The 11,982-nt window shown below is 26.8% G+C and overlaps 1 protein-coding gene across 1 annotated transcript; it reads right to left on the bottom strand. All coding sequences in view use genetic code 6, as the record gives it.

Moving 5' to 3' along the window:
* Positions 1 to 369: 369 nt before the first annotated feature.
* On the bottom strand, positions 370 to 11,650 carry TTHERM_00155260 (zinc finger lsd1 subclass family protein; the record flags this gene model as incomplete). Its single annotated transcript, XM_001009654.2, has 4 exons — positions 370 to 2,513; positions 3,077 to 11,094; positions 11,158 to 11,322; positions 11,382 to 11,650. The coding sequence occupies 4 exons, from the start codon at positions 11,648 to 11,650 to the stop codon at positions 370 to 372; spliced, it is 10,596 nt and encodes a 3,531-aa protein (XP_001009654.2).
* Positions 11,651 to 11,982: the final 332 nt, after the last annotated feature.

Here is an 11,982-nt window from a genome sequence, read left to right as displayed (position 1 = left end):
AATAACTTTACAGTAAAAGACTCATAATTTATCAATCATTATGACAAATTTCCATATTTAAAAAAAGGGAGAGTAAATACATAATTGTCAAATTTTTAATTTTTATTATTTTAAATGCAAAAAATAATCCTATTTCCTAATATTTATAATTTTAAAGTATGTTGATCTCACCTTTAAAATAATAATTTATTTTAAAATATTTAAAGATGATTTTTATGATTAATTATTAATTGATAAAAAATGATAAATAAGAACAGTTGTTTTAGATTTGTAATATAAAAATTATAAATGCTATTTATATTTTTTAGATTAAATTAGCAAATACAAAAATGTAAATAAAAATAAAAAAATAACAAAATTGAAAATAAATCACTTTTAAAGTTATGAAAGAGCTATTTCTCTTACTTTCAGAGGATTCATTTGCCATTTGATAGATAATTCATTTATTCCATCAGATTTTTCTTCAAGATATTATGACGAACTATTACTAAAGTAACTACTATCAACGCTACGATTAAGAATTTCATTCACATTTATAGGGAAAGAGGTGTTCTTTTTGGAAATTCTATACCTTTTTAGTTTGAAGCTATTTTTAATTTACTTCCATTTTATTGAAATATCAGTTTCTTAAGACCTTGCTACAATAAATCTCACTTTAAAAAATCTGATATAGATTCCTCTGCATAAGCTAAAAATAGTTTAGATTAACACTACCAAGTTAAGAATTATCAGATTGAGTAAAATACACCAGCTTATTATCTTAGAATTATAAAAGAATAAAGAACAAAGCAAGAAGCTATTAAAACAATTCAAAATTTCTAGAACAAAGTAATACCAAAGCTAATACTTAACTTCAAATGGCTTTCTTAACCAATAAAAGATCAAAAAAGATATGTTAATTACTAAGATAAGTAAAGCAGATACTTCAATCAAAGGTAAAAAAAATTGTATGAGCAGGATTATTACTTTTCTGAACTCAAAAATAAACCAAAAGTATTTGTTTAAAGGTATCTCAGTGACTATTCCTTCTATAAAAAATAGCTAATACTTTAGCTAATCTTCATCATACACTTTTTTACTGAAGTTTCTTACTTTTCTAAAGAGGATAATTGCAAAAGTACAGTAAAAAATTAAATAAATAACTTAGAATGCTATCCCTAACCAATTTATTAAGCTCATAGAGGAGAAATTCAAAAAAGTGTAAGAATAGAGTATGCTAGTAAAAATAAAGTTAGAAAATATTAATTGTGTTTGAATTATAAACTTGAATCTGTTGCTATATATTTGACCCATCAACTCGTACTGATTTCTGAATAAATATACTATTGAGTAGAAAAATATAATGATAAGGTATATTAGACTATACATTATAATGGCTTCTACAAAATGAAGACTCAATGCTTAAGAATGAACTTCTCTTAGATTATGTTGAATTAGCTCATTTTCACTAAGCAGTCTTTTTTATAATAACAAATTCAAATTTCTGCTATATGTCTAACTAAATTTATCTAAACTAGTAGACATATTTTAATTGTTTTAACCATCACAAAAAGTTTATTCTTATTATCCATATTGTGTTGTGGTATATTTCAGACCTTTATTTTCATTGATTTTGTCTACTTGGAAAGATTAAACATCATTGATATCCTACTTAGGGTGAAAATATTACTCATAAGCTGGAATATAATTAAAGGGATTTGGTATCATGTTAATGATGTTTTACTAGAAACTTTATTCATAAAAAGTAGACCCTAAACTTAAGGTTTTTAAAGAGTCTTCAATTAAATAACTATTACCTATTTACTATTAAATTTGCATTGAGTAAGACGTTACAGAAGACGATCTTAAAACAAACAAAGAAACAGCTTGCAAAGCATATGTTGCAATGGTAGATTACTTCATACCGAAATCTAACCTATCTATAAACTATATCTCTTTTTCACAACTATCATCTAGTTTATTTAAGTCAGTGCATTCATAAAAATCGTAGCGTTTATCGTACTCACATACATTATTTGAATTTAGGAAATATTTATATTAGCATTTTGTGCAATTATTTTAATTGCACATCAAGCAATTTTAAAAATCACATTTCTTACAAATATTTTTACTATTTATATACTCGTCTAACTCGCATATTTTACAAGCTTCTTACTTTTCGCTGACAAAATGATAGTCCTAAATACAAGATGTGCATTTTGTGAGAGATAAACATTCTGAGCAATTATTTTAGCAATCATTGCAAATGTCAGTTTAAGTATCTAAGAACTAATTTTATTTGCAATCTACCACACATGTTGTAGATTTATTTTTTTAATCTATTATATACTTGCACTTTTAACATCTATTTGTTTTGCCATTTTTAATGTATCCATGAGCACAATTACTTACACAAAAGTTATCTTAATCAAAGAATTTTGCAGGATCTAAGCATTCCAAGCAACTTTATTTCCCTTCATTAAAGCAAGATTTACAATCATTATCACATTCAACACATTTTTTAAGTTTTTTATCTAAATTTTGATAAAAAATAAATAAATAAAAATAGATTTTTTTGAATAATAATAAAATAAAACAAATATTTATTGTAATTTTAAGATTTATTTTTTATTAAATTTTGTTGAATTTTAAAATAAAATGATAGAGGTTGAAATTGTAAAAGATTTTATTTTTTTTATAAAAGAAGTATGAATTATAAATTTATTGTTTTGTTTATTTTCGCTTAGAGCCAATATAATTTAAAAAATTTCTTTTACTTATTTTAGCATATTTTTATTAATTTAAAACAAATTTAAAGTTTTTTTATCTGAAGAAAATTAAGAAAAGGGGGAATAATTAAAATTTTATTAACTTTTATGAATATTGATTAATACTTTTAATTTTAAGAATAAACTTTAAAAATAATTTTTACTGATTCCTTTTACCCCAACAATCAACAAAAAATAATTTTTTCTCAAAAATATTAAGATTCTTTATTTCCTCAAAAAATTATTGTTCAAAATTAAAAAAAAATTCTATTTATTTCTAAAAATACTAAAAGTTTTTTTATAATTTTGTAAAAAAGTATTAAAATTACCTAAATATTAATGGCTCAAGCATTTGTAACATTTTCCTTCTAATAAAGTAAATTCTTCATCACATGCTAAACACTTATTTTAATTTTCACAGATTTTGCAATTTCTATCGCAATTTGTACATTTTACTTCTTTAGGATCAGATTCATCAAAAAACATTCTTTCTGGACATTTTCTCTAACAAGAAAAATCTGTTTAAAGGATCATTCTCTTACATTTCATACATTAGTTACTCTTTTCTCCAAAACACTAACTGCAATTTACATGACATTTCAAGCATTTTTTTTCACATGTCACTTTTTAATAATTTTAAGCAAAATAATTCAAATCATTTTAACTGCATTCATATTTAGTTATATCTGCACATAATGTGCATTAATCTATATCATTTCCAGGTCCTGAACATGTTTTACAATCTTTATGACAATCATAGCACTAAATATTATCATAGTATTAATTAGAATCACACTTTCCACATTGTTTAGTATCTGTTCTTATTCTCAAACCTCCATCTTTACATTAAAAACAATCACTATTTTAACTACCTTTGCAGCTTAAGCAAGTTTCATGACATGCCATACATTTATTGGTAGATTTGTCAAGATACTCATTTTTATCACATTCTCCACACTTACCATTTGATTTTATATGAGTGTTGTTTCCACATTCTAAGCATGTTTTAAAATCGTTACACTTCATGCAATTATCTGAGCAGTTTAAACAATGATTATTTTCGAGATACTAATTAGATAAACACACACCACAAGTCTTATCTAACCTTATGTGATAACCAGGCTACATGCATTCAATACAATCAGTTTATAATTCTCCATTACACAGTTTGCAGTCACTGTGGCATTTCCTGCATATATTTTTATCATTTTTAAATGAATAAACTTCTTTGCAAATTAAGCAACTACTTTGTTTTTCATCTGTGCATGTTTTACAATCTTAATGACATTATAAACACAATTAGCTAAAATTACCTGTTGATTGTTTTTTCACAAAATAACCATCTTAAATATCACAAGCCTTACAAATCTTACTAGTTGGCCAGTAAAAAAGATTAGATTGACATTCAGTACAACCTGTTTCTAATTAGGAGCTACACTACTTACAAGAATTATGGCATTTAATGCATCTAAAGTTATCTACGTAATATCCTTCAGATGGGCAGGTTATGCAATTGCTATTCTCATCAAATGAAAGTTTGTCTTTACATTACAAGCATTAATTTACCCCGCTTCCCTTGCAGGTTTAACAAGTATCATGGCATTTTAAACATTTATTTTCCGATTCTTCAATATAATATTTGTTTTTTACATCACAAATTTTGCACAATCCATCAAGAAAACTTAATTTATCTGCACATTTAGTACAGTTTTTATCTTCACCACCATTGCATGTTTTACAAGAACTATGGCATTTAAAACACCTAGAATTAGTATCTAAGTAAAATCCTTAATTTTAATCACAATACTAGCATTCTTAGGTATTTTCAACAAAAAATTTATCTATTCTACATGTATTGCACTCGTTTTTTTCTGAACCACTACAAGTTTTGCAATTTTCTGAGCATTTTAAGCAAGATTTATCTTTGATAAAAAAGCCATCACTAATATCACATTACTAACATATTCCATCTCTAAAATAAAGTCCATTCTTACATTCAGTACATTACTTTGAATCTGTGCCAGAGCATGTTTTGCATGACTCATGACATTTTTAACATTATTGTTTTCCAAAATCTGCTCCACTAATAACCCATCCATTATTTTAATCACAAGTCTCACACTTTTATTTTACTTTTGAAGTATCAGATGGGTCAACATAATCTTTAAAATATAAATTATTCTTGCAGGTCAAACAACCGAATTCAGTATCATCTTTGCAAGTCTAGCAAGAATCATTACACTTCTAACAATTTTTGTTATTCTATATAAAGTGACCATTTAAAGTATCACATTCCTTACACTTATTACTGTCATTTAAGTCAAAGTAATTATTTTCATGGCATTCAGTACAATTCAAAGCACTGTCTTAGCACTTTTTGCATGAAGAATCACATTTCAAACATTTATCGTTTTTTACATAATAGCCTTACTCAGGACAAACTTAGCATGTACCATCATCCATAAAAGTTCCTCCTTATTTGCATTTTAAACATTATTTTGGCAATCCAGGTTTGCAAGTTTAGCATGAATCATGACATTTCAAGCAATCCTTTTTCTCAGTAGGTTCAATGTAATATTGTTCAGGGGGACATTGTTTACATTTGTTTTTAGTATTATCATCTTCTTAGAAAAAATATAAATCATCTATACATTATAAACAACTAGTATTACTTTCTCCGTTACAGGTTTTACAACTCGTATCACAGTTATAACAAATGTCATTATTTAAAAATTATCCATTATCAGTTGCACAGTTAATGCATTTTGATTTGTCTTTATTGAATTTAAGAGAACCAGAGCATGAAATACAATCAGTTTCTTAAGATCCTTTACAAGTTTAGCAGTTCTAATGGCAAAGTAAGCATAAATCTTGTTATGTAAAAAAAGATCCTGTACATTCTAGACATTAGCCTTCACCTTAACTATTTTTACTTTTGAAATATTTTCCTTCTACACATTTCTTGCATTGAGATTAGTCTCCCCCAGAGCACTCTAAACAGCTTGAATGGCAAGGTTTGCAATACGATCCATCAACGTAATGGGCAATCTTTTCTTAGCACTTTATACAAATCTAATCTCCGTTTTAATCTTTCCAAAATGTTAATCCAGTTGCACAAATTTTGCATTATTTTTAATTTTCCCCTTCACACTCTTCACAAGTGTTATGACAAACTTTGCAAAATTCTCCTTCTTAGAAATACCCCTTTTTTGGGCATTTTTAGCAGGTCTTATCTGGCAGCTTACTAAGATTATCTTCACATTTATCACAACCCTAAGGACTCTCATCTTTACATGTTTTACATGTGCTATCACAGTGAAGGCATCTATCTCCTTTAATAAAAACTTTTTAATCAGTTTCACATTTTTCGCACTTGTCTGAATCATTTTTGTAAAGATCTTTTTTACAAGTTAGACATTTGTCATCTCCAAATTATGAACATGTTAGACAATTAGGAGAGCATTATTTACACATATTAATTTAGTTTACTTTTTATTTAAAGTATTCCTAATCAGGACATTTTTTACAAGTGCCATCTTCAAATAAAAATAAACCTTCTTAACAAGACAAACATTTATTTTCTGATTCGTCAACACAAGTTAAACAGCTACTATGACACTTTAGACACTAGTCTCCTTTTACAAAATATCCATTACTTGTTTAGCACTCTCTACAGTATTTTATTTCCTTAGTATTTCCATTTTCTGTGACTTGTTCTGTGTGAAATTTATTTTAATTTTTACACTTTATACAGTCAGTTTCTTTATCGCCATTGCATAATTCGCAAGATTAATGACAAGGAGTACACTTTTTGGTCACTTAATCAGCGTAATAATTAGATTCTGGACAAGAATCGCAAATATTTCCAAGCCACATGAAAGGAGGTAGACACTTTATACAATTTTCTTTATCATTTCCATTACAAGTCTAACAGGAACTATGGCAATCATAACATTTATTATCATCCTTTGATATCCAGAAATGGTCTTAATTGCAGTCTCTGCAAATATTATCTTTGTAATATATATTCAAACCATCCTTACAAGTTAGACATTAGTTAGATTAGGAACCATTACATGTTTTGCAGTCTTTAAAACACTCTAAACAGGTATCTTTTTTGTCTAAATAAAAATTTTCAGCAGGGCATTCTTAGCATGTCTTATCAATTCTAAATTTTAAATTACCTTTGCAAACATCGCAATCAATAGCATCTTATGAATGACACTTTAAGCAAGTATCATGACATTTAATACATTCCTTATCTTTTACGAAGAAACCTTCATCAGGACATTCTTGGCATAATTTTTGAGAATTTATATCTTTTTCATCTACTTTTTTTAAATACTAATTATCTTTACAGGTTATGCAATCAAATTAAGATGGTCCTGAGCATTCTTTACAAGATGAGTGGCATTTTATACAATTTAAGCCTTAAACAAAATAGCCATCTGATAACTTACATTCAGTGCAGACTCCTTCTTTAAGTTTCAAAGTACCTGTGCATTCCTTACAGCCATCTTTATCACATATCTTACAACCATCACTGCATTTAATGCAATTCTTGTCTTAGGCATAAAAACTATTAGAAGTATCACAAATTTTACATTTTTTGTCTTAGTGTTTAAGATATTTACTATCACAATCAATGCATTCTGTTTCAGAACCACCGCTGCAAGTTTAGCAAGTAGCATCACAATCTAAACACATATCTTCCTTTATATATTACTTATTATCAATTTAGCATGATATGCATTTTTTCTGGCCAGTAGTTTTATCTTGATAAAATTTATTGTCTCCAATACAACTTAAACAATCATTTTCAGAAGATCCAGAGCAAGTTTTGCAAGTTTAATGGCATTTTTTACAAGTATTATCAGTTTTGTCTACAAACATGCCATTCTTTAAATCGCATATTTTGCATGTTTAATCAACTTGCCTATTAAGATTAGCTTCACAATCTTAGCAACCAGTTTCAGAGTTATCTTTACAAGTTTTACACGAACTATGACAAGGTAAGCAATATTTATCTGAGATATAATATTTATCATTTATTAGGCAATCACTACAATTTCCCTCTGGGTATAATTTTTATTCGCCTTTACATAATATACAGTCATTTTTTTCTGATCCTTTACATTACTTGCAGCTAGAATCACATTTTTTGCACATTTTATCTTCTTTAAAATATCCTTCCTATGGACATTCTGGTTTGCAAGTCCCATCTTCAAATAAATAATCTGAGTCTTTACATTTAGTGCAGCTAGTATTACTTGAATCCTTACACTCTTAGCAAGAACTATCACATCTCATACATATTTTTCCATTTTAATAAAAAGATTAAGAAGGCAAACAATCAATACATGTTTATTTTCCACTTTCTGATAATAAAAATTTACTATTTGGGCAAGTTAAACACTGGTCTTAGCCTTATCCACTACAAGTTTAACATTCATCATTGCATGGTAAACACTCTTTTCCATTTTTGAAGAATTTATTGTTTGTATCACATTCCTTGCATGTATTATCTCTAAATAAGTATTTATCATCTTAGCATGTTTTACACTAGTTTTTTTATCCTCCAAAGCATGTTTTGCAACTTGAATCACATTTTCCACAGCTATACTTATCATCTTTAATATAAAATCCTTCTGATTCTTCACATTTTTAGCAAAGACCATCTCGAAAGTATAATTAAATAGGAGATTATGAACATTCAACACACTATGTGGCATCTTAATTTTTGCATTTTTTGCAAGTATCATGACATTTTTTACAATAAAACCCATCTTGGAAATATTTATTTTCAGTTATGCAAGTTTAACAAATTTTTGTATCAAAGTCTATTAAAAAACTGTCATTCATACATGAATCACAGTCAGTATTATTCTATTCATGACAAGTTTTGCATGATGAGTCACATCGCTTACAAACTTTGATACCCTTTTGATTTGCAATAAAGAACCCGTTTTCTGTCTTACATTTTTAACATCTGTTATCTTCATTAAGAGCAAAATCTTCTGTGCAACTCAAGCAATTATTATCTGATATTCCATTGCAAGTTAGACAAGAATCATGGCATTTCTTACAATAATTAAAATCAGTTATGTAAAATTTCTCCCTAGGGCATTTTTCACATACCTTATCATCATTAAAATACAAACCCTCAGCACAGAGTTTGCAATTTCGATTTCCAGGTCCTGTGCATGTTTTGCATGTAACATCACACTTATTACAGTAATTATTTTCATCAATATACTTTCCATCTGCTATATTACATGTTTCACAAGATTTATCGTTTGGATTGAAAGAAAACTAATCTTTACACTAAATACAATCTTAAATATTTGGTCCATTGCATCCTTTACAATTAATATGGCAGTTTTAACAAATATTTAAACCATTTGGATCTTTAACATACATGGAATCTAAGTCACATTTGGCACATAACTTTGTAGCCTAGTTAGAATTAAAACTCAAGCCATCTTTGCATTTTATGCAAATATCTTTGCTTGAACATGTTTTACAAGATTTATCGCATTCTAAACATTAATTATTTATGTCTATATAATAAGAATTTTCTGTTTCGCATTTTTGACATTTACCGTTTAAAAAGCTTAAATCTTGATTACATACTTTACAATTTGAATCAGAAGGTCCATCACATTATTTACAAGTAGGATGACATTTTTCGCATTCGTCATGGTTATTTACAAAGTAGCCGTTGTCAGTATTGCAAGCTTTGCATTTACGGTCCAATTTATCTATTTTTAAATTACTAATACATGTTTAACAAGATGTATCTTTACTATCATTGCAGGTTTAGCAAGAATCATGGCATTTTTAACAATTTTGACTAATATCGATGTAGTATTTATCATTTATTGGGCAAATTCCGCATTTTCTATCAGGCATAAAGTTATATCCATCCTTGCATTAATTACATTTTTCTATTTCTATTCCTGTACAAGATTTGCAGTTTTAAGCACAATCAAGGCACTATTTTCCGCTTTGGAAAACTCCATCTCGTGTACAAGGCTCACATTTTCCCTTATAATTAAATTAGTTAGGATCTTTACATTCTAAACAATCATTTTCCGTTTTTTCTTTACACTTAGAGCAAGAATTATCACATAATTAACATGTGTCATTTTATTTAAATTATCCTTAGCTTTCACAAGGTATGCATTAAGCTCTATTATTAAAAAGATAATAATTTTGTAGGCATTTTTAACAATTTTTTTCATCTGAACAGGTTTAGCAATTTTCAATGCATTTAAAGCAATTTTTTCCACTTTTAAAATATCCATCTTAGCAAATAATACAGTTATCTGAGTTAAAAAGAAAGAAACCACTCTGACATTCAGTACATTTCAGATCACTGTTACATTTTTTACAATTCTTTTCCTGAGGGCATTTATAGCAAAATTAATTAGATTTATCTATGTAATATCCATCTTATTTGCATTGAGAGCAAGTTTAATTATCTTCTAAGATATAATAACCAGGACTACATTTTTTGCATGAAGATTTATTATCACATTAATCGCAATTCGATATGCATTTATCGCAAATATTTGAATTGATAAAGTAACCATTTTATTTGCAGTCAGTGCATTTTTTTCTATCTTATAAATATTTTTCAGGCTAGTTATCATAGCATTAAGTACATTATGTCTCAGGTGAACATTTTTAGCATTTTAAATCAGCTTAGCATTCAACACAATTTTTACCTTTCACATATTAACCATCTTAATCGCATAAAACGCAATTTTTATTTTTGTCTAATTTATATGGAGAAATGCAGTCGTTTGGATTCAAGTTGTTATACTTACAAGTTCCATCTTAATATTTTATAGCTTTATCAATGCAGTCTAAACAATCAGTTTCATTAGGTCCTTTACAAGTCTAACAGGAAATATGGCATCTAAGACATCTTTATCCTTCAATGTAATACCCTTAACTTGTCTAGCAGGGCTCACATGTGTTTTTTTCAGTATTTAATTTATTATTTACTTTATCTTTACAAGATATACATTAATCTTAGTAATTACAAGAGCAAGTTGTTGAACAACCATAACATTAATTATTAGAATCATAATTTTATCCATTTGGGCAATCTCCACAAGATCCATCTGCAAGCTAATCATACCTATAAATAAGATTTCTCTTCTAACAATCTTTACACTTTTAATATGATGTACAGCCATTACAATATTAGTGACATTTTTGGCAACTTTAATAAATAGGATGGAAGTAGTATTAAGCACTACATGACTATAGCAATCTTAAAAAGCTTTTACTAGTACTAATTTACATATCATAAGTATTATTTATTTAAATAAATAGCCTATTTAATCAATATAAAATACAAAAAAATAAATAAATAATTTGCAAAGTAGAATTAATTTACCTTATAGTCCTTATACTTAAATTATCTAATACATCTTATGTAAAAAAAGTGTAATTTAAATAGGAATGCTAAATTAAAGATTATGTGATGTACTTATTATTATATTAATTTAGAATAAGTTATGATATCCTTTAAGACTAATCCAAAAAATTAAGTGTTAGATTCCTTTCCATATTCAAATTAAAAAAATAAATTTAAGCCTATCTTTTAAATATTAATTTTACTTATGTGAAGAAATATTAAATTCAATAACAACTTAGCAAAAATAGCCTTTGTAGTTTAATAATTCCTCTGATTATATCTTGATTTGGTGCTGATTATTTGATGTATTTTGATTGATAAGTAACTACTAAATCTCTTTTAAATTGTTATTTTCCTAGCCTTAATTCAAATAATCTTCATCTGGGTTCAAATCAACTTCTTTTCCGTGCAGTTACTTAATTATAAACTAGATTAAAGCTAAATATAAAAGGAAAATTTAATTAGCTTTCATTTCTTCTACTTTTGTTTTTGTTCTATTTTTAATCAAATTAACAATTATATGAAAAGAGACCTAATTTTAATGAAGTACAATTAATATTTTTTTATGAATAAAATCAAACAAAAATTAGAAGAGTTTCTTGTTATATAAGTCTTCTAAGTTCAACTTTAAATGAAAAGAAAATTAATTTACAGTTATTAAAGAAGTTTGATATATAAATTTTTTCTTTTATTATTCAAAGCTATTAACAATTTCAATTAAAAATATCAAAATTATAATTTAAAAAAGCATTGATTATCGATAATTAAATAATAAATACAACATAACATTTATTAAATATCGAT

This window comes from Tetrahymena thermophila, assembly GCF_000189635.1.
Source record: "Tetrahymena thermophila SB210 genomic scaffold scf_8254776, whole genome shotgun sequence".
In the NCBI taxonomy this organism is placed as follows: domain Eukaryota; phylum Ciliophora; class Oligohymenophorea; order Hymenostomatida; family Tetrahymenidae; genus Tetrahymena; species Tetrahymena thermophila.
This window is presented reverse-complemented; position numbering and strand designations above follow the sequence as displayed.